At 49.5% G+C, this 23,575-nt stretch overlaps 1 protein-coding gene across 5 annotated transcripts in view; it reads right to left on the bottom strand.

Annotated features, from left to right (window-relative positions):
- The window catches only part of RYR3 (ryanodine receptor 3), a 1,864,151-nt gene that overhangs the window by 1,197,247 nt on the left and 643,329 nt on the right, over positions 1 to 23,575 (bottom strand). For all 5 annotated transcript variants that reach the window (XM_086937034.1, XM_086937032.1, XM_086937031.1 and 2 more), the window contains 3 exons: positions 8,649 to 8,865; positions 7,056 to 7,160; positions 4,527 to 4,630 (listed from right to left, as the gene is read on the bottom strand). In XM_086937034.1, the coding sequence (XP_086793160.1) occupies positions 4,527 to 4,630; positions 7,056 to 7,160; positions 8,649 to 8,865 (426 nt within the window). The remainder of the gene's footprint in view (positions 1 to 4,526; positions 4,631 to 7,055; positions 7,161 to 8,648; positions 8,866 to 23,575) is intronic.

Below are 23,575 nucleotides of genomic sequence, written 5' to 3'. Positions count from 1 at the left end.
GACAATGCCCTTTATTTATGTGTTGAAAAAACCTGCAATAATAAAAGGCATTGTCATTTACAATACCAATAGGTCAAAGTTTCTAAAATACGAGACCTATTGCATTGAAAATACTTTTTATGTTTACAAGTGCCCTTTGCTGCGCGTTCACGTCAATAGATGCCACGTCCCTTTCTTTAGACGAGCTGTGTCTAAAGAAAGGTCCACTGCAGCTATTAAAGTGAAAGCGCTGTATAGGGCACTTTTACTCAAGTGCCTGCAGTAGGAGAAACTCATTAAAGAAAATAGTGCTAAGGCATACTGTGTAACAACAGAAGTAAAAGGGCCAGTCCTCATGGGAGGTAACAAAAGAAGACAAGGCGGTACTAAGGAGGGACTAACAAGCCTATTGACGAATCAGAAGCCTGCATTTACAATGGACAATGACACAAGCCAATGACAAATATGGACGGAGTGTGTGCAGGGCTTCAAGCCCATACTCCAATACAGCATGGCTCGCAGAGCAGCACATGTGCTGTCCAGGCTCCACCTAAAAAGCCAGGGTTTGGGCAGAGCCAACTACTTGTCAGAAGCAAGACTGAGATTGACTCTTTCCATGCAGTACTGACCTTCCAGTCACCGAATTGTTGGATAATGCCTTGATTTCCCTGTGGGCCAGACGTCCCGCGCCATTGTTTCTTCGTTGATTAACTAGTTAAATCTGCGCTTTGCTGCTGAGGGGCTTTATTGTCATATGTGATACTTTCAGGCAAGCATGGCTTTTTAGCAAACTAATTGTATTATGGGATTTGTATTTTCACTGATTCCATTATGCAAGCATGAATATGAAGAAAGATGTCGCTGATGATGTCAGACGAGCATGGCTGCCAGGTAGAGTCAAGCACGGCTGTAACATAGGCCATTTATGGGACCCGCTCTGCTGGTTTATTTTTTTTATTCATAGCTGCCAAATCTCCTAGGTCCATGCGTGTTGAGTTATAATGGAATAAACAAGACTTTAAGGGCCAGATGTACGACCCTAGTAAATTTGCGATTGATTGCGAGTCGCAATTTGCTATGTACAACAGTGTCAGAGACACTGATTGCGATTCCCAATGGGTTCACAAAATGCGGGGCTCAAGAATATTAATGAGGCACTCGCATTTTGCAACCCCATTGGCAATGGCTGGCCCTCCCAGGTATGGTGGCCTGCTGGGCTCAGTCTTAAACCCGTTTGCACGCGCTAAACACCATTGTTCATCTGGCCCCAAGACCCAAAATTTAAAGAAAAATCCTGGAATGGAGCAGCTAGTAATGCATGGACCTGGGAAACTTGGCTGGACAGTTTGTAATAATCAACATCCAGGACCTGACCTAGTGGACAAATACCCTTTAATTCCAGACACTAGAGGGGTCTGTGGAATTCTCTGGCGGCTCCCCCAACAGTGCGGTTCACTACCACTATTTCAAGTGTCTATGTGTCCCAATTAAAACACGTCACTATACTGCAGAAAGGTAATTTCCCAACAAGATTTGATCATGGCTAATCAGAAAAAATGTGAGAGTGGAGAGAAAGCACCTCACGGTAGTAACACCAAGGGGGGCTTGCTAGTTGGTACTCGCTAGCACACCCACTTATAATCATCGGTTACTTTCTCTCCATGAAAGGAAAAGTGTTCCAACATAAATTTTCTCATAAGTGAAGGAAAGAAACAGTGCAAGAAAAATAGAGAGTGCACTGTTGGTGCTATTGTTACACAACTGCTCTTGTGGTCCCCGTGAGAAAAGAAATAAAATGCAATTCCCAGTATTACAAAGGAGATCCTACTCACTGGCTAGAGTTTGCTTTATTCAGTGCTGTGAGTGACCGCGGTTAAAAAATGATTCAACTCAGACCATTGTTACCTCCAAAGCGCCAACATGTTTAGTTGCTACCAATTTGTGCAATTTCATCAGGGCTAAGGGGATGACCAGTCTTCACTTCACTTAGAATGACCTCTTGGTCGAGTTGCTGCCAGTGTCCTTCGTACCTGCAGCCAAATCGTTAGGCAGCACGCGCCAATTGGTCACGTATCTGCCGGGGACCCACGCGCAGTTGTGACACTACTCCCGGGACCTGCCGGCGTTCAAAGTCTCCGTCCTCGCTCAATCTAAAACCCATTTGCACGCGCTAAACACCATTGTACATCTGGCCCCAAGTCCCAAAATTTAAAGAAACATCCTGGAACGGAGCAGCTAGTGATGTATGGACCTGAGAAACTTGGTTGGGCAGTTTGTAATGTCAGGGGCCAGTGGGCCACGCATTACAGTGGTTTTGCTTTACACCACTGGGCCCTTCGCATGTGTGACAAACTCAGCAAGTGACGGCTTTTCAGACAACAGCAGTGTCCATTGTGGGATTTTGAAGCTCATGTTTAAGATGTGAAAGGGAACTTGGCAAGTTTAACTTGCAATTATAAAAACGCATATTGAGGCGGCCTAAAAGCCAACACTGGCAGAAGGTGTCACATTGACAAGGGGGCCATGCACGTGAATTCTCAGCAGTACAAGCTTGGGTACATTCGGCTCTCCCTGCTCATCCTTTAGCTTTCCAAACTAAACTTTAAAGAAAGAGGAAGTAAGGGGCCAATGTAACAATACCTGTTCACAAACCTGGAAGTGCAATTCCACACCAACTAGTTTACAAATAGTCATGCAATTTGTTTTGCGACTTGTGTTCAAAGATGTTGTATTGTAACTTATCCAAATACTTGCAAAGTGGCCTGTCTAATGAACGTACTTGAGGCTGTTTGCAATTTGCATTTCACTGTGATGACCTGCAAAGACAGACATGGTTGTCTGCAAAAGGCGGTAACCTCTGTCTCTGCTTTTATGTTTCTAAAAAGAAAAACATGTTTAACAGCCAGTTTCTATGAAAGGGACAAGTTCTGCTTAACAAAATGAGAGCCACTCTTCTGTGAGAATCAGATACCACCACAATTGCTGTGAGTGTGGCTATCGATGATCAATGATCAATGGTTATCGACCAGAATTGAGGTTACAAACCAGTGGAACATGTGATTGTGAATCACAATTAGGAAGGAACGCCCGTTTCGTGCTATTCCTAATTGCGCTATGAAATCAGACTCAAACACATTTTTGTGAACCAGAAAAGTATTTCTGAGTTGCCAAAGAGTTTTTGTACATCCTAAAAGAATCTTTTGAGGTCAGAAAAAGGGCCGGTCTCTCCCTAGCAGACATCAAGCGTTTCTCCGGGAGGCTAGAAGGGTGGGAGCTGGTTTTGCGGTGGTGGGGGCTGGTTTTGAAACTGGGGCTGGTTTGCAGGTTTGCAGTTTTGCGGTTCCTAGTCCGGCCCTGGTCACAAACCCGGTGATCTTGAAAGTCGCCTAGTTATGGACCACAAAAGTGTTTGTTACATCGGGCCCTAAGTCCCTAAGCGCCGTAGTTACCGAGAAGGAAGGGTGAAAATCAATTTAAATATTAAACCTGTTTAAGTTTTAACACTTTAGAGGTGTTTGATGCATACTTGTGAAGCACAAACCTTGCTACAAAGCAAAGGAGCACGGTACATAAAGGGGCACAAGTCAAGACTGACATTCTACAACTTTTAAAACAAATCTTGCTACTTCTCTAATTAAAAGACAGCAACAAACACACGTTCTACCAGTGAATTCAAATGACAAAGTCAGCAGGACACATCATGTCTCCTGCTCAGGGCTTTTACTTGCCATCCTAAGGCGTTCTGGCAGATAAAATTCGGTTTAGTCAAACGATTTGCCACAAAAGATTTCATGGCCATGAAGCGACCTGGAAATCAGAGTTCTGTCCAGCAAAGGACAGAGATTAGAAATCCGATGCCCTGCAGACATGGAGCCATCCGACAACCTCCGTTCCGCCCAGCTAGGATTACCCGCCATTGACTAGATTCGCATGTGAATTAAAGCAGTGTGAAATGTGTCATCTTCAGCGAATTTGAAACTCTACTGAATAATACAGTGAATAATAATAAGGCGAACATTGAGTTTAGTAAGCAATATGTATAACACATGTACAATCTAATCCTAAAACAACCAGCCTTTGTAGATCAAAATTGAGTCTGAAAAAATCGTACATTGGTTCATATTTAGATAAAAAAACTTCAAAAGAAAAGCACAGTAGCAGGTAAAAAGGAAATAAAATGCCAATATAAGGGAATATACATATGGTTGGACCTAGGAGGCGCTGAAGATTCAACCCCCCCTTTCAGCTGTCTTCAGTCTCACCGCGTGCAAACACTGGCGCATCACCGGCTGCGCTGAGCGACAAATACCCAGGGTGGCGGGAATAATCAGACACCCGAGCAGCCACAGCCAAAGAGCCATCTCTTGGCCGTTCCGCTGCTGTTGACGCTAATTGCTGTGGACACCAGCGGCTTCGAGGCTCCATCGAAGCAATTTACATTTGGAAGATCTCATTAGGAATGCTGACGTACCCCTTGGAGTGAGATGCGGCAAGGCCACAAATACAAGACACCAAGCATTGAAAGCTAAAAGGCAGCGAGCGCTCACTTTAGGGTTTCAGTGGACATTTGGAGGTTATAATTCTTTTCAGTTTCGGGTAATTTGGAGAACTCCACGAGACAGGGGTGTTGTCTTTTGTTGTCGTCCCGGACCTGAGGGACAAAAGCAAAGGGGATATTGTTAATTGATTATGAACCTGTGTACACAGACTAAGATCTCTGCAAAATTGACAGTTTGAACCTTTCAGTAATATACACTTAAATTCATGGTGGTAGAAAAAGACCACTCGTAGCATCTAACCTGTATGTTTCCCTACCCCCTGCAGCACCTAGAGTTTAGACTTTATCTCTATATTTACGCCAACCACTGTCTGTCTTTTGTATCCACGCCAAAACAAAGACACTAAACAGCAACAAGCTCCTCTTAGTGAACCAACATGCCATGGGGCCTTTTCCAGTAATCAAATACAAATCCTCAAATTTCGACATCTGGAAGACTGCCTACTATCCTACCTGAATCAGAACTCCTTCAATGCATTTCCTTATGCAACTTGCTTAGTTTTCCTGTTCCCTTACTTCGATGTTCCACTCCATACTTATTGACAGCACATCATCTCCATCTAACAAAACCACCTTAAAGCTCACCACACCACATACAGATGCACAGCCAAATTGTTATCTGATGAATTCATGCCCACAATTAATCTTCTGCACAAAAACTGATTTTAACTCCTCCTGTGTCCTACCCACCGCCCACCTGGACAGACTAGTCGCCGCATCTGTAGATATACATAGCTCCTGCAGCACGAGGGCATGCAGACAAGCTGATTTCCAAAATCATCTATGAAGACGAATAATGACGCAAATCCGAATCTGCTTGGCACCGTCCCATTTGGACACTGACCGAATATCCCTCAAAATTGCCCAAAACACCTATCATAAAGTTCTTATTCAAAAACAATTTCTATCCACCTAATCTAAGAAAACTAAATATCAGGTTCACAAACCTTTTCAAACAAACCATAATTTACTTAATCATATTTGATCCAAAATCTCAATCGTACCCCACAGGCTTTTCATCAACATCCAACCTTCCTAATATCTATGCTTCTATCTAAACAATTTAGTTACGACCAAAGTGGAAGACATTGAAAAGGACCTGGCCACTTATCTTCAATAGTCCCTCTGGATCAACTGTCATCACTTTGTACACAATCTTGTCGCTACTCACTACAAATCACTGCATTAATCTATCCTAAAACATTTGAAGCCATTTAAAACCTCCGCAAATTCCACTCACGCACATTATACCAAGGACTGTGCTGAAACATTCACCACCATTTGAGGAAAAATCATCACCGCCCCTGTCTTCAAAAGCTGTCCTTCCCCATCATTCAAGAATTAAATCCTTGACCACTTTCTGGAAAAACGTTAATTGGAACCCTTTGCACGAGCAGCTAATAGTTGCTGGACTCCTCTGGCTAGCCTTCTGCTTCAACAAGTAGTGGAAGAAAAGTGCCAAAGATACACAGAGGTCTACCGCACAGAGTAACGTAACATTCTGGGATCAGACAAAACACAAACACAGATACCACTCAACATCATGGAATGACTTCCTAGTAAGCCCAGATGAAAACACCTTGAACATGTGCATCCTACTGGACATGTTGACAGCCTCTGGCACAGACCTTCATATAACAGCATATAACAGAATACACAAGGCCAATGATGCCTTAGAGGCCACCAAAAGATGGTTTGTGTCTTTCCAGTCCCACAAGGGACAACAAGATAAACAGTGCGCATTCTCCTTGTTTCTTTGCCAGTTTTTTTACAGGGTTATCTACGGGTTCCCGCTCTCTCCTGTCCTTCAAATCTTTCTGCTCCCCCTCATGCCCCTCATGAATCCAAACATCTCTTGGTGTTCCACCAGAATATCGACTACAGAATATTGTGGGGCCAAAATATCATGGCAACCCTCCTGAGGACCAAAATATGGTGCATGTAAATGTATATAGGTAAGCATATATTTAATATATAGAACGCCATGTATCTGTACTTTGACATGGTATGTTAAGGATAGTAAATCTATACTTGCCTGCATGCACGTCTTCATATTTTGGTCCTCAATGATTTTGACATGGTATTTCGCCCCATGATATTTTTGTCCTTGATATTCCGTTACACAACTGATATCTTGTGGCACCGCTATTCTGAAGATTCTCAAATCTACCTTGAAGCCAGATGCTTCCAGGACCAGTTCAGTACAGTGAACAAAGTCCTATTTGGAACAGAATGTTAGCTGAGAAGGAGCAGTAAAGTAAACTACTGTTTACAATCTTTAACAAAAAGAGGGTGGGGGCTTTTGACACCCACCCTCTTTAACTGCAGTGCAGGAGAGGTGATGCTTCACAGAGGTTCAGTCCCCCTAACAGTAATTTATGGAATGGAGATAGACGCTACCGTAAGCAGGGGAATTGGGGTGGCAGGATTTTAGGATACATTTCCTACACAGGATGTTTTTGTGACTTTGCTGCTTCCGCAGAGCCATCAGTTTTCAGAGATCACTCTCAGTTCATACCTTTCCATAGGTCCAGCCCAGTTCTATCTTATTCATGCCCCACAGCTCGTGGATGTTTTCAGCCAGCTTATCTCGGATCTTCTCTAGGTGAGGGGGTAGGACAATCTAGAAAAAAGAGACAATTTATAAATTAAATGTAAATGTTACTGCTTTAGAATGTAGTTCTTCTCCCTAAGAGTTCCTACCCCTTTAAAATATCTTAAACAGAAACATTAGCCCATGTAGGGTAAACAAAAGAAAAAAAACGGGTAATAGGGTCGGATCGATGCCAGATTAGGATAGTCATTGATTAGGTATGTCAATTCCCCAAAAGGTTTTTGATCAATGTATTTTAATGTATCTTGCATGGATAGCCTGAGAGTCTGGCATGTATGTATGCACCCGGCCCTCCTGGACACAACAGGTCTAGTCAAGCCTATTTCTCAAGATAAATGACTTGGTTTCTTTATTTTTCCTTAGCTCTTCATAATCATTATCACAATGTCATGGCTGCACCCCGCCTATATTGATTAGTTGCTGTAAAGTCGATCTCTCTGTATAAAAAGTTACTTAGGACACATGAAAGGAAACTGAGCACTTTACAATCATACCAAACACTGATTTGGAAGGTTTAAAGGCATCTCCCAAGGTCGACTGTTTGGTAATACTTTTACTGTCATGCCGAGTGTAAAAAAAGTATGAAATAATGTTCACCAAAGGGTATAGTGGCATTGAATAACAGATGTTTATTGTTACCCAAAACAATGGTACTCATTTTGTTGACATCGGAAGGATGAAAGGCTTAGTGGATTCGCTTGGGATTTGAACCTGTGACCATGAGGTCGAACACAGGCCCCTACTGTAGATGCATTAGTCTACTAAGCCACCGCACCCAGCTAAATGCACGGTAGAATGCAGAAAACAGACGTTTGCAGACATGGCTGACACACCAGACCTTCCCCTTTGTTATTTATTTATTTATTTCAGAGTTTTATATAGCGTGAACTTGACCCGAAGGTATCAGATATTAGAGCTTTTTAATTAAGATGAGTTGCGTTATACAAGAGCACATTTTCTTTTTTTTTAAATGTTGGGGTAGGCGTGGGGAGATTAAGTGATTTACCCAGAATTTCCATTGTTACTCGGCCTTTCCTGACAGCACACTGCTGTCACATGATCTCTTAACCTTGTCATTACCTTGCAATCCTTCATCAGGAGCTCCATGGACCAAGATGCAAGCAGCCCACTGTCAGTCTGCGGATTTTCACTGAGGAACACACAGATGTTGATGCCGATGGCTCCAATCACAAAGCTCTACACCGATATGTCAGTGTTTCCATGGCTAAAAGACATTAACATTGACCACTCCAATCGCTCTCGGATTGCTGAGACCTATTGATTTTGCCAATACTTGTTTTTAATTTCCATCCGCAATGCCTCTCATCCCCACGGCAGGGTCCCCACAGTCTGACCTCACTGATTTAGTGTGTTTGCTGCTGTCTGTGACCCACATTTATTCTCAGTCTTGCCTCCTGTCCCATTACTGCTCTGAACATTTACAAGGCGGAGCTGTGTGCCCCGGCTCTCCGGGGGCTCCGGCTGAGCGGACGGTACCTGGCTCGTGTCGACAGGGCAGGGGATGAAGGAGGCCTGGGAGAGGAGCTTGGTGGTCCCCAGCAGATCTCGCACGCCCTCGATGTCTCTCTTGTACTCCTTCACAGGCTCGATTCGCATCTTCTCTTTTGGCAGCAGCGCCTCGTAGCAGGGAGCGTAGCCAGCGGGGGGCAAGAACTTGAACTCACCATGGCGGCCACCCAGCAGGAACCGAACCCTGAAATGAAGAAGAGTGTGAGATGGGGGCTCAAAGTGGGGCAGGAAGAATGGTCAAACTTAGCAAAGGTGGCCAAGGACTCTTAACATTACAAGAAATGCAACTTAAGGACGAGATTGCTGTAAAACTCAGCTCTTCAGTGAGAGCTGTAAGAGAGGCTTGCGCTGATGCAAGCCTCTCTCCCTCTAAAGCAGGTGCAGGCTGTCTGCAGCCTGCTCTGTGTCCCTCCCTGACTGAAGAGAAACAAAGTATCAACTTACATTTTTTTCTCTTCAGTCAGAGCCTGGCCCAAAAGGATGGGGGCCCAGAGACAGCATCCCCCACAGGGCTTTGCTTCTCTGAGAAGAGACAAGGACAAGGATGGGGTGGGGGCCCCAGAGACAGCATTCTCCAGGGCAATGCTCGTATGAGAAGGGATGAGGCAGCAAAATGGTGCCCTCAGGTAAGCACTCTTGTTAGAACACACCATGGGCATCCCCTAGGGAGGGGCACCCTGGATCGCCAGTGCGTCTGGTGTGGGCCCAGTCAGAGCCAGCCCTAGTCCATGATGCTTTTAAAATGGTGCCATTGTTCCAGGTGGCAGCCCCCTCCATTGGGTGTGAAGGGTGCAAGGGGGTGGCCGAGAAGGGTGCAAGGCAGAGAGGAGAAGGGTACAAGGCAGAGAGGAGAAGGGTGCAAGGCGGAGGAGAGAAGGGTGCAAGGTAGAGGGGAGAAGGGTGCAAGGCAGAAGGGAGAAAGGTACAACGGAGAGGGGGAGAAGGGTGCAAGGCAGGTGGGAGAAGGGTGCAAGGCAGAGAGGAGAAGGGTGCAAGGTGGAGGGGAGAAGGGTGCAAGGCAGAGGGGAGAATGGTGCAAGGCGGAGGCGAGAAGGGTACAAGGTGGAGGGGGAAAGGGTGCAAGGCAGAGGGGAGATGGGTGCAAGGTAGAGAAGGGTGCAAGGCAGAGGGGAGAAGGGTGCAAGGTAGAGGTGAGAAGGGTGCAAGGCAGAAGGGAGAAAGGCGCAACGGGGAGGGGGAGAAGGGTGCAAGGCAGGTGGGAGATGGGTGCAAGGCAGAGAGGAGAAGGGTGCAAGGTGGAGGGGAGAAGGGTGCAAGGCAGAGGGGAGAATGGTGCAAGGCGAAGGGGAGAAGGGTACAAGGTGGAGGGGAGAAGGGTGCAATGCAGAGGGGAGAAAGCTGCAAGGCAGAGGGGAGAAGGGTGCAAGACAGAGGGGAGAATGGTGCAAGGTGGAGGGGAAAAGGGTACAAGGCAGTGGGGATAAGGGTACAATGGGGATGGGGAGAAGGGTGCAAGGCATATGGGAGAAGGGTGCAAGGCAGAGCGGAGAAGGGCGCAAGGCAGAGAAGGGTGCAAGGCGGAGAGGAGAAGGGTGCGAGGCAGAGAGGAGAAGGGTGCAATGGGGAGGGGGAGAAGGGTGCAAGGCAGATGGGAGAAGGGTGCAAGGCAGAGAGGAGAAGGGTGCAAGGCAGAGGGGAGAAGGGTGCAACGGGGAGGGGGAGAAGGGTGCAAGGCAGGTGGGAGAAGGGTGCAAGGCAGAGAGGAGAAGGGTGCAAGGTGGAGGGGAGAAGGGTGCAAGGCAGAGGGGAGAATGGTGCAAGGCGGAGGGAAGAAGGGTACAAGGTGGAGGGGAGAAGGGTGCAAGGCAGAGGGGAAAAAGCTGCAAGGCAGAGGGGAGAAGGGTGCAAGGCAGAGGGGAGAATGGTGCAAGGCAGAGGGGAGAAGGGTGCAACGGGGAGGGGAAAAGGGTGCAAGGCAGAGGGGAGAAGTGTGCAAGGCAGAGGGGAGAAGGTTGCAAGGCGGAGGGGAGAAGGGTACAAGTCAGTGGGGAGAATGGTGCAAGGCAGAGAGGAGAAGGGTGCAAGGCAGAAGGGAGAAGGGTGCAAGGCAGAGAGGAGAATGGTGCAAGGTAGAGAAGGGTGCAAGGCAGAGAGGAGAAGGGGGCAAGGCAGAGAGGACAAGGGTGCAAGGCAGAGCGGAGAAGGGTGCAAGGCAGAGGGGAGAAGGGTGTCTGACTGACAGAGAGAGAGATTAAGAGAGAGAGAGACTGAGAGACTAACTGGCTGAGAGAGAGACTGTCTGAGAGAGAGACTGACAGAGACAGAGACTGACAGAGAGCGAGACTAACTGAGAGAGAGACTGACTGACAGAGACTGACAGAGAGAGAGAGAGACTGACAGAGAAAGAGACTGACAGAGAAAGAGAGACTGGCCATCAGAGAGGGAGACTGACTGACAGAGAGAGACTGACAGAGAGAGAGACTCACAGAGACGGACTGACAGAGAGAGAGACTGACAGAGAGAGTCACTGACTGAGAGAAAGACTGACTGAGAGAGACTGGCTGACTGCGAGAGAGAGAGTGACTGACTGAGACTGACAGAGGGAGAGTGACTGACTGAGAGAGAGAGACTGAGAGAGAGAGGCTGAGAGAGAGACTGACAGAGAGAGGGACTGACAGGGAGAGAGACTGACAGAGAGAGAGACTGACAGAGGGAGGGACTGACAGAGAGAGGGGCTGATTAAGAAAGAGACTGACTGACTAAGAGAGAGACTGATTGAGAGAGAGACTGAGTGAGAGAGAGACTGACTGACAGAGAGAGAATGACTGGCAGAGAGTGATTGACAGAGAGAGAGAGAGAGACTGGGACTCTGACAGAGAGAGAGGCTGACTGACAGAGAGAGAGAGAGAGACTGACTGAGAGAGAGAGAATAAGAGTGAGAGAGACTGAATGACAGAGAGAGATAGACTGACTGACTGAGAGAGAGAGACTGACTGACTTAGAGAGAGAGAAGTATTTACAACAAGGGGTGGTGAGGGACAGAGTCTCTGAATTAAGCAGAAAGCTCTCACCCAGTCAAGAGATCAGGGCTAGATCCAACACCGTTTTTTAGCTCACTGCCCCATCCCAGCTCAGAACCTGGCTATATGCAAATCAGTCTGTTCCTGGCCCAGTGCATCATGGGAACAGGGCAAACCAAACTACAAAAGCCAATTCTTACACTGGGAAGGAAACAAGCTCCCGGGGACCGGTTTCTGGCATTACAGCCGTCTTCGGCCCGGTTTGCTTGAATCCTGATGGTGCAATGAGCAAGGGTCTCACATCTGAGAATACCCTTCCACGCTTAGTGGTCTGTTTAACTCAGACACTCTGTTCATCACCACCCCCTTTTCTAAATCGTTTTTGGCCACTATAGGTGTGGCAGGGTATACTCAGACATGAGTCCCTTTCTCACTGCTCCATCAGGATTCAAGCAAGCCGGGCCGAAGAAGGCTGAAATGCCAGAAACCGGTCCCCGGTAGCTTGTCTCCTTTCTGGTGAAGAATTGGCTTGGTAGTTTAGTCTGCCCTGTTCCCATGATGCACTGGGCCAGGGACAGACTGATTTGCATATAGCCAGGTTCTGAGCTGGGATGGGGCAGTGAGATAAATAACGGTGATGGATCAAGCCCTGATCTTTGGACAGGGTAAGAGTGGTCTGTTTAACTCAGACACTCTGTTCATCACCACCCCCTTTTCTAAATCGTTTTTGGCCACTATAGGTGTGGCAGGGTATACTCAGACATGAGTCCCTTTCTCACTGCTCCATCAGGATTCAAGCAAGCCGGGCCGAAGAAGGCTGAAATGCCAGAAACCGGTCCCCGGTAGCTTGTCTCCTTTCTGGTGAAGAATTGGCTTGGTAGTTTAGTCTGCCCTGTTCCCATGATGCACTGGGCCAGGGACAGACTGATTTGCATATAGCCAGGTTCTGAGCTGGGATGGGGCAGTGAGATAAATAACGGTGATGGATCAAGCCCTGATCTTTGGACTGGGTAAGAGTGGTCTGTTTAACTCAGACACTCTGTTCATCACCACCCCCTTTTCTAAATCGTTTTTGGCCACTATAGGTGTGGCAGGGTATACTCAGACATGAGTCCCTTTCTCACTGCTCCATCAGGATTCAAGCAAGCCGGGCCGAAGAAGGCTGAAATGCCAGAAAACGGTCCCCGGTAGCTTGTCTCCTTTCTGGTGAAGAATTGGCTTGGTAGTTTAGTCTGCCCTGTTCCCATGATGCACTGGGCCAGGGACAGACTGATTTGCATATAGCCAGGTTCTGAGCTGGGATGGGGCAGTGAGATAAATAACGGTGATGGATCAAGCCCTGATCTTTGGACTGGGTAAGAGTGGTCTGTTTAACTCAGACACTCTGTTCATCACCACCCCCTTTTCTAAATCGTTTTTGGCCACTATAGGTGTGGCAGGGTATACTCAGACATGAGTCCCTTTCTCACTGCTCCATCAGGATTCAAGCAAGCCGGGCCGAAGAAGGCTGAAATGCCAGAAACCGGTCCCCGGTAGCTTGTCTCCTTTCTGGTGAAGAATTGGCTTGGTAGTTTAGTCTGCCCTGTTCCCATGATGCACTGGGCCAGGGACAGACTGATTTGCATATAGCCAGGTTCTGAGCTGGGATGGGGCAGTGAGATAAATAACGGTGATGGATCAAGCCCTGATCTTTGGACTGGGTAAGAGTGGTCTGTTTAACTCAGACACTCTGTTCATCACCACCCCCTTTTCTAAATCGTTTTTGGCCACTATAGGTGTGGCAGGGTATACTCAGACATGAGTCCCTTTCTCACTGCTCCATCAGGATTCAAGCAAGCCGGGCTGAAGAAGGCTGAAATGCCAGAAACCGGTCCCCGGTAGCTTGTCTCCTTTCTGGTGAAGAATTGGCTTGGTAGTTTAGTCTGCCCTGTTCCCATGATGCACTGGGCCAGGGACAGACTGATTTGCATATAGCCAGGTTCTGAGCTGGGATGGGGCAGTGAGATAAATAACGGTGATGGATCAAGCCCTGATCTTTGGACTGGGTAAGAGTGGTCTGTTTAACTCAGACACTCTGTTCATCACCACCCCCTTTTCTAAATCGTTTTTGGCCACTATAGGTGTGGCAGGGTATACTCAGACATGAGTCCCTTTCTCACTGCTCCATCAGGATTCAAGCAAGCCGGGCCGAAGAAGGCTGAAATGCCAGAAACCGGTCCCCGGTAGCTTGTCTCCTTTCTGGTGAAGAATTGGCTTGGTAGTTTAGTCTGCCCTGTTCCCATGATGCACTGGGCCAGGGACAGACTGATTTGCATATAGCCAGGTTCTGAGCTGGGATGGGGCAGTGAGATAAATAACGGTGATGGATCAAGCCCTGATCTTTGGACTGGGTAAGAGTGGTCTGTTTAACTCAGACACTCTGTTCATCACCACCCCCTTTTCTAAATCGTTTTTGGCCACTATAGGTGTGGTAGGGTATACTCAGACATGAGTCCCTTTCTCACTGCTCCATCAGGATTCAAGCAAGCCGGGCCGAAGAAGGCTGAAATGCCAGAAACCGGTCCCCGGTAGCTTGTCTCCTTTCTGGTGAAGAATTGGCTTGGTAGTTTAGTCTGCCCTGTTCCCATGATGCACTGGGCCAGGGACAGACTGATTTGCATATAGCCAGGTTCTGAGCTGGGATGGGGCAGTGAGATAAATAACGGTGATGGATCAAGCCCTGATCTTTGGACCGGGTAAGAGTGGTCTGTTTAACTCAGACACTCTGTTCATCACCACCCCCTTTTCTAAATCGTTAGAGAGAGAGAAGGACTGACTGACAGAAAGCGAGAGATAGAGAGACTGACAGAGATAGGAGACCGACTGAATGACTGACTGACAGACTGACAGACAGACTCAGAGAGACTGACTGACTAGGAGAGAGACTGAATGAGAGAGAGAGATAGACTGACTGACTGAGAGAGAGAGGCCGACTGACAGAGAGAGAGAGAATCTGGGATGGAATTGGGGTCAAAGTTTGTATGAAGCTATGCAATGCCTCTTAAGATTGCTATTGTCTACTAATAAAAATGTATTATCAAAATGTGCTCTTTGTAGTTACATCTGCGCTTGAAATACTGCATTGTCTAATGTTTTAAAACGGAAACAAGAAGGAGCAGTGGATGCACTTTTCTCAAAGCTGAATGATGAGTGGGCTTGATGTTGTATATCATGACAGGAGTCTGCATCAGGAAACCCATCTAAAATTGGGCAAACTTCCCCGGCCTACTGATGGCAGGGACCCTGTAATGAATGGACCACGACCTATGATAGCCTGCTGGCAGACTTAGCCCAACCTTTGACTCCACCATCCAGTGTTACTTATAACGGCTGTATTGGTGACAGTGGCGTAACAATAGCCCCGCTTCCCCTGCAGTATGGTGGGTCGCTGGCCTGAGAGCTCTAGAATGGCACGCAGAATGGGGGGGCTCCATGTAGTTTGCAGGGGGGCCCCCTCAAGTTTCGTTGCGCCATTGTGTCTGCCCAATGCTCTAGGCCACGCTGTCCTAGAAAGGCGGAGAGTGATGGGAACAATGTCACAGCAGACTGGTTATTGGTGTTTCTCAATGCTCTAGGCCATGTTGTTACATGGTGAGTCACAATGCACTAGGTATTAATGTCTGCTTAATACTTAGGGACATGCTGTCTGTTGGACCCGGCCCGTTGGGCAGGTTCACCCCTAGACTTTTTGCTTTTTCCTAGCCTGTTTATGGAACCTGGTGTTGGTGTTTTTAGGCCTATGCGCACTTTTTCACTGTGGTACAGTGTAAAGTGCTTGAGCTCTCTGTGAATGAGTGGTGAGTGACCTGCCCTCCCATAGGAATGAATGGGGAATATGTATGCCCATGGTAGTTCCTGATGTGTGGGGAGTGCAGGGGCGAGTTTGGTATGTATGAACTCGTGAGAATGAATGCTGCAAAATGATATATGCGGCATGACTGTGTCTAGTCTAGAAGTACTACTTTTGGAAGTTGGCATATTTGTGTAAGTTGGTGCTGGCGTGTGATTGGCTGGTGAGCCTGGCCCAGAGTGCCTGGGCCTGCTTGTGGATTGACTTTCTGGTTTGAGGATGACAGGGGCTGGAGAGCCCAGGAGGTTGTCTGAAGTCAGCCCATGGATGAAAGGCAGCATCTGCTGCCAGGGAAGTGGGAGGAGATGGCACCTGATAGTGAAGGGCTGTGCCTGCCTAACTACAAAGCTGGCTCCACCTCCCGCTGGGCGACTGTCACCTCTGTCCCTGATACTGAAGGGACTTCCCTCTAAACCAGTCCAGCTGGTTCTCACACTGAGACTTCAAAGACTTCAAAGACTTTTCCCTGTATAAGAAGGGGCTGTGTCCCCTTCCAAAATGTTCTTGTTTCTGACTTGAATCTACCAGGGGCGGGCGCTGCCCAGCCCCTGGATGCCTGGAGGACTTCTGGGGGACCCCTCTGCCTTGCCTGAGGGGGGGACTTTGCTGGACTTTCCTGGATGACTGGACTGCTGAAGGACTTCCTGGGACCCTCTGCCTTGCCTGGGGTGATGGGAGACTTTGTTTTGGCCCTGGAAGCCTTGTCCTGTAATGCCCTGCAGCTGCTGGGACCCTCCTTGCTGTGGGGGTCCTTTCTGGGGCGTTTTGGTGCTTTCTGGGCTCACCAGCGCCTCGTGGGCGCTTTCTTATCCTGATTGCTGGCAGAGCGCTGTGGTTATCCCGTGGGGGGAAGCGCTCCTGCCCTGTGACTGTCCGAGTGCTTCGTGTGCACTCTTATCTGATTTGCGGGTGCCACCCCGACTATGGCGCCCTTTGCGAGTGCCTACCTCGCTTATCTATTTTATTCTAGTCTCGAGGGTGCCCACCCCTCGGTTTGCCCTTGTTAATCACCGCCGTGGCCCCCTCGCGCCGCCATCAGGAAGCCAGGCATCGTTATGCCTGACACAGGGCGGGACTTCCGGTTTTCGGAGGAAGTCCCGCCCGCCGCCGCGCACCGATTGGCTGCCGGCACCCGAGGAGTGAGGGGACGTTTCCTTCCGGTCTCCCGTGAGGAGAGGGAGACCGGAGATGCCCGCCGCCGAGAGGACAGCGGCAGAGAGCAGCTGAGCTTGCAGGCGGGGCTTCGTGGTGGAAGAGGAGCCCCGCGCTGCCCAGAAGAAGAAGCCGCCGCCCGGAGGAGCCCCGCACAGGAGAGCCCGGTGAGTCGAAGGGCTGGGGGGCTCCGTGTGGGCCACTGTGAGTGCCTGCTGAAGGCACAGTGACGGCGAAGAGCGGCCCCACTTGGCAGCGGGCCGCTCCAGCATCTGGGGGCATTTTGTGAAGTTAGAGTCCCCCGTAGGGGACTCCACCGTGAGTGGGGCAGAAGAGAGGAGGGGCGCCGGGACACGTTGTCGGTGTCCGCCCCTCCAGAAGCGCAAGCTCGCGCTCCTCGTTCGTGGGAAGCCACGAGAGCTTCAAGGGCGGCCCCAGCTGGCAGTGGGTCGACCCAACATGTATGAGCCCAGAAAGGCTCAGAGGGGCCCTAAGTTGTTTAAGAGCCTGTTTGGCTCCAGAGAGGGCCACATTAGATAGAGGGGGCGTCGGGGCATATTGCCGGTGCCCGCCCCCTCCTGCCTCAGAGTGTGAGGGTTAGAGTCCGGTGAGGCTCATGGGGGCACCATTGTTTTTAGAGCCTGAGAGCCCCAACGTCTGGGGCATGTGTGATATGCCCAGAGCCTGTGTGGCTCCAGCAGTGGCGCAGTTGGCGCCTAAGGGCCAGCGAGGGCCCTGGCGCAGTTTTGTTGTTCCCCAGCTGCCCAGCACTTTGTGGGCAGCTGCCACGTTTAGGCTTTTGTACTTTTGGACTGGCGCTGCATGGCAGCGCGCTCTGACATTGGACTCAGGGCATCCTTGCCCCACAAGGCCAGTTGGCCTAGGGACTGCCACAGGTGGTGGCTTATGTAAGTTATGCGCAATGTGATTCCTATGTTTTTAATAGTAATTGCCTACTGTGTGTTTTTGCGCTATTGACTTATGTTCTGGCACCTCTGAATGTGTAGGTTTATGCATTATGTGTCTTTCTTTCCATGCGCTGCACCTCTGAATGTTTAGTCATCATGTGTCTTCCTGCGCTGCACCCCTGAATGTATTTTATTGCATCATGTGCTTTATTCTTAACACCTCTGAATGTCTTGGGCATCATGTGTTTTCTCTTTATTACTCCTCTGAATGTGTTTTATGCATCATGGGTAAGGTGTTCTGGTTTATACCCCTAAATGTGTTTATTCTTAGGTGGTTGTCTTTTCTACTCCTCTGAATGTAGGTTTATTGCATCATGAGTAATGTATTCTTTCTTAGACCCCTAAATGCTGTGTGATACTTAGGTGGTTCTTCTTTTTTTAGTACAGGTGGTCCTAGTAAGGTCCTGGTTCCTGTTACCAGTGGATACTGGTTGTGATCTTTTTGATTATCATTTTATGTTTATTATTCTTTATTCTAGAAGTGCTATATCTGAATATGACAGTGGCCCATGTGGCCCTGTCTTGTGAATAATCCCATGTGAATATTGCCCGTGCCAGTTGGCACAATGTATATGTGTGACTCTATCTGATATGTTTTTACAATACAAAAGTTATTTTTATAATAACCTGGTGTGGAGTCTCTTTTGTGGTGTGCCTAGTATGTTGTTGCTGTTGTGCGTTGGCGCAAATGCTTTACACATTGCCTCCGAGTTTAGCCTTACTGCTTGAGCCAAGCTACCAAGGGGGTGAGCAGAGGTTATCTTGGCGTGTGACTTCCTTGCCCTGACTAGAATGGTGGTTTCTGCCTGGCTTTGGCGTCAGCCTTAGCCTACCAGAAATAGCCAGTTCTAACATTGTTGGTCAGCGGTGCGGATTTGGACTTGTGTTTGCGCAGTGCCATAGCAACAACTGGCTACAGTACAAAACTCTGCAATTTTTTTCAGATAGTCACATGTTTGGGATTATTGTTTTGGATTTTTTTCCTCGAGTGTCATTTTCAAATGTGTTCCTGCGCTTTATGTTTAGTGGCAGATGAGAGAAAGTGACAGGGTGGGACGCCAGTAGAGGGGGAGGTTCCCATGGATTAGGAATCCCTTGCTGGGTCCAGTGTCCAATCCCAAATCCTGTCCCTGTGGGGGGAGATGGAAGAGAGGGAGTGTGAGGAGAAATGACTAGCTCAGGAGGGTGGTTGTTCCCTGAGTGTAGTGTGTGTGTCCGGATTCCCCAGTGTGGTAGGATCCAGTGGTGGCAGCTTAAATGTGTCCAGTGCGTGTGAAGTCTCATTCCCAGTTCCCAGATTATGGTGCCTGGTGCTCAGTCAGAGGGTGACAGGTTGTGAGTCAAAGGCAGTAAGGAACTGTCTCACCAGTCTGGAGGGGGAGTGTGTGGATGAGTGGTGTCTTGAACTGGAGTAGTTGGTGTGAGTTTTTTTTAAGGAGCTTGCATGTGAGGTGTACCTCTGGTGGTGTGCAGGAGGTCCTGCAGAGGAACTGGACAAGTGGATGTCTGGCGGTGTGCTCGATGTCTTGCAGAGGCATTAGGGAGTGGTTCCAAAAGGAGTGGCTTGTGTATCTGATGATCCTGTGAAGGGGAAGAGGTTCATGTGTAACCCAGCTAGGTCCCAGTAGTATGGTAGGGTTGTAGGGGCTCACGCCCTGTCTCAGTGGAGGCGGAGTGAGTGTGGGACGGTGTGTCCCACGTTGGCCCGAAACCCTATCTCAGGGCCTGGAGGGTTCCCTAAGGGAGCGCCAGGTCAGGGGCCTAAGCTGTACATAGGTCATTTGAGGAGGATCTTCCTGTGTCTAGAGGACGGGGAGTGTCTGTAACCAGAACTCCGGCGGTCCTAGTGTTGGGCAGTACCACTCCTAGTGGAGGGTGCAGAAGTCCTGGCTCGCTGAGCATTTGACCGTCTAGAGTGCTTGACCATTTGTGGGGCCTCTGGAGGTCGTTCCCCGAGGAGGGGTGAAAGCCGGGTTGGGGTTGTGGCCTGACTTGGAAGGAGTACTGGAGGAAAGTGTGTCACTGATATGCCGCTGGCGTGTGCTCTGATTAGCCTGGGACATACTGAGAATCACCCTGTGATAGGGAGTACTGGAGGAGAGTGTGTCGCTGATACGCCGCTGGCGTGTGCTCTGTCTAGCCTGAGACATACTGAACTAGAAGGGGGTGCAGAGGGACGGTGTCCTTACTTCTGACCCCGGTGTAACCTGAGGGTTTAGATCTTAGGTTGGGAGATTAGGAAACTTCTAGGTCAAGAGGAATCTATACCAAAGTGGATCAGCTCAAGAGACTGAGGGGGCTGCCCTTGCTGTGTGTTCTGGGGCTCACCTGCAGTTTGTTGTTTCCACTAAGGTAGAGGAAAGGGGGCTTTGCTGTGTGCTGTGTCCCCCCACCTGCTTGAAGAGGGACTGTGCTGTGTGCTTTGTACCTCAGAAATTGAATAGTTTCCAGGTGGTAGACCAGTGATGGAGTGAGGTCCTGATCTGGTAGGAGAATTGTGTTCTGGTGAAGTGCTTTTCTGTGAGGGTGCGGAAACCCAGAAGTAGAGGTAGGGTGGGGCATTCTTGCCCATGACCTCTGGTCAGCCTGAGGGTATGGTCCCTAGGTTGTTGGATCAGTGGTAGTTGTAGCTACACTGAGAGAGAGAGTGGAGAATGGCTATTGTGTGCCAGGGGTTACTACCCCCACTCTGTGGATTAGTTAGGACCTGTGATTTGGATGGCCTATGGCCTGGTCCTGGCTGTGGATGACTAGTGAGTACCAGTGGGGTATCCTAGTTGTGTCAGAGAGTTATTGTTTGGAGGTAACCAGGTGGGTTCAGAGTGGCGTAAAACCGGAAGGTGTCCCTGCCGTGCGGGTCCGTGTCCGTGTTTTGTCGCCCAAAGCAAGGAAGCCCATCAGTGGAGTGATTGGTCTACCCTGCGTTTTGGCTGGAAGGGGGTTGTGTTGGACCCGGCCCGTTGGGCAGGTTCACCCCTAGACTTTTTGCTTTTTCCTAGCCTGTTTATGGAACCTGGTGTTGGTGATTTTAGGCCTCTGCGCACTTTTTCACTGTGGTACAGTGTGAAGTGCTTGAGCTCTCTGTGAATGAGTGGTGAGTGACCTGCCCTCCCATAGGAATGAATGGGGAATATGTATGCCCATGGTAGTTCCTGATGTGTGGGGAGTGCAGGGGCGAGTTTGGTATGTATGAACTCGTGAGAATGAATGCTGCAAAATGATATATGCGGCATGACTGTGTCTAGTCTAGAAGTACTACTTTTGGAAGTTGGCATATTTGTGTAAGTTGGTGCTGGCGTGTGATTGGCTGGTGAGCCTGGCCCAGAGTGCCTGGGCCTGCTTGTGGATTGACTGTCTGGTTTGAGGATGACAGGGGCTGGAGAGTCCAGGAGGTTGCCTGAAGTCAGCCCATGGATGAAAGGCAGCATCTGCTGCCAGGGAAGTGGGAAGAGATGGCACCTGATAGTGAAGGGCTGTGCCTGCCTAACTACAAAGCTGGCTCCACCTCCCGCTGGGCGACTGTCACCTCTGTCCCTGATACTGAAGGGACTTCCCTCTAAACAAGTCCAGCTGGTTCTCACACTGAGACTTCAAAGACTTCAAAGACTTTTCCCTGTATAAGAAGGGGCTGTGTCCCCTTCCAAAATGTTCTTGTTTCTGACTTGAATCTACCAGGGGCGGGCGCTGCCCAGCCCCTGGATGCCTGGAGGACTTCTGGGGGACCCCTCTGCCTTGCCTGGGCTGAGGGGGGGACTTTGCTGGACTTTCCTGGATGACTGGACTGCTGAAGGACTTCCTGGGACCCTCTGCCTTGCCTGGGGTGATGGGAGACTTTGTTTTGGCCCTGGAAGCCTTGTCCTGTAATGCCCTGCAGCTGCTGGGACCCTCCTTGCTGTGGGGGTCCTTTCTGGGGCGTTTTGGTGCTTTCTGGGCTCACCAGCGCCTCGTGGGCGCTTTCTTATCCTGATTGCTGGCAGAGCGCTGTGGTTATCCCGTGGGGGGAAGCGCTCCTGCCCTGTGACTGTCCGAGTGCTTCGTGTGCACTCTTATCTGATTTGCGGGTGCCACCCCGACTATGGCGCCCTTTGCGAGTGCCTACCTCGCTTATCTATTTTATTCTAGTCTCCTGGGTGCCCCCCCTCGATTTGCCCTTGTTAATCACCGCCGCGGCCCCTTCGCGCCACCATCAGGAAGCCAGGCATCGTTATGCCTGACACAGGGCGGGACTTCCGGTTTTCGGAGGAAGTCCCGCCCGCCGCCGCGCACCGATTGGCTGCCGGCACCCGAGGAGTGAGGGGACGTTTCCTTTCGGTCTCCCGTGAGGAGAGGGAGACCGGAGATGCCCGCCGCCGAGAGGACAGCGGCAGAGAGCAGCTGAGCTTGCAGGCGGGGCTCCGTGGTGGAAGAGGAGCCCCGCGCTGCCCAGAAGAAGAAGCCGCCGCCCGGCGGAGCCCCGCACAGGAGAGCCCGGTGAGTCGAAGGGCTGGGGGGCTCTGTGTGGGCCACTGTGAGTGCCTGCTGAAGGCACAGTGACGGCGAAGAGCGGCCCCACTTGGCAGCGGGCCGCTCCAGCATCTGGGGGCATTTTGTGAAGTTAGAGTCCCCCGTAGGGGACTCCGTCGTGAGTGGGGCAGAAGAGAGGAGGGGCGCCGGGACACGTTGTCAGTGTCTGCCCCTCCAGAAGCGCAAGCTCGCGTTCCTCGTTCGTGGGAAGCCACGAGAATTTCAAGGGCGGCCCCAGCTGGCAGTGGGTCGCCCCAACATGTATGAGCCCAGAAAGGCTCAGAGGGGCCCTAAGTTGTTTAAGAGCCTGTTTGGCTCCAGAGAGGGCCACATTAGATAGAGGGGGCGTCGGGGCATATTGCCGGTGCCCGCCCCCTCCTGCCTCAGAGTGTGAGGGTTAGAGTCCGGTGAGGCTCATGGGGGCACCATTGTTTTTAGAGCCTGAGAGCTCCAACATCTGGGGCATGTGTGATATGCCCAGAGCCTGTGTGGCTCCAGCAGTGGCGCAGTTGGCGCCTAAGGGCCAGTGAGGGCCCTGGCGCAGTTTTGTTGTTCCCCAGCTGCCCAGCACTTTGTGGGCAGCTGCCACGTTTAGGCTTTTGTACTTTTGGACTGGCGCTGCATGGCAGCGCGCTCTGACATTGGACTCAGGGCATCCTTGCCCCACAAGGCCAGTTGGCCTAGGGACTGCCACAGGTGGTGGCTTATGTAAGTTATGCGCAATGTGATTCCTATGTTTTTAATAGTAATTGCCTACTGTGTGTTTTTGCGCTATTGACTTATGTTCTGGCACCTCTGAATGTGTAGGTTTATGCATTATGTGTCTTTCTTTCCATGCGCTGCACCTCTGAATGTTTAGTCATCATGTGTCTTCTTGCGCTGCACCCCTGAATGTATTTTATTGCATCATGTGCTTTATTCTTAACACCTCTGAATGTCTTGGGCATCATGTGTTTTCTCTTTATTACTCCTCTGAATGTGTTTTATGCATCATGGGTAAGGTGTTCTGGTTTATACCCCTAAATGTGTTTATTCTTAGGTGGTTGTCTTTTCTACTCCTCTGAATGTAGGTTTATTGCATCATGAGTAATGTATTCTTTCTTAGACCCCTAAATGCTGTGTGATACTTAGGTGGTTCTTCTTTTTTTAGTACAGGTGGTCCTAGTAAGGTCCCGGTTCCTGTTACCAGTGGATTTAGGAAATGCAAAATGGAAGTTTTGTACATATGGGCCTTAATGAATCACGCACAAGCCATAAATGCCTAAAACAGACATTTAAACAAATATTTCTGCTGCACTACTAAGTAATGCAAATTGTTCATTACACAAAATACAGCACACAAATGAGGGAAAACACTAACCTTGCACTATCTTGCAAAAAAAAGAGCATTTTTGCCACACC

This window comes from Lissotriton vulgaris, chromosome 9 (genome assembly GCF_964263255.1).
Source record: "Lissotriton vulgaris chromosome 9, aLisVul1.2, whole genome shotgun sequence".
In the NCBI taxonomy this organism is placed as follows: domain Eukaryota; kingdom Metazoa; phylum Chordata; class Amphibia; order Caudata; family Salamandridae; genus Lissotriton; species Lissotriton vulgaris.
Note: the sequence above shows the minus strand (reverse complement) of the source record. Positions and strands in the feature narration are given on the sequence as shown.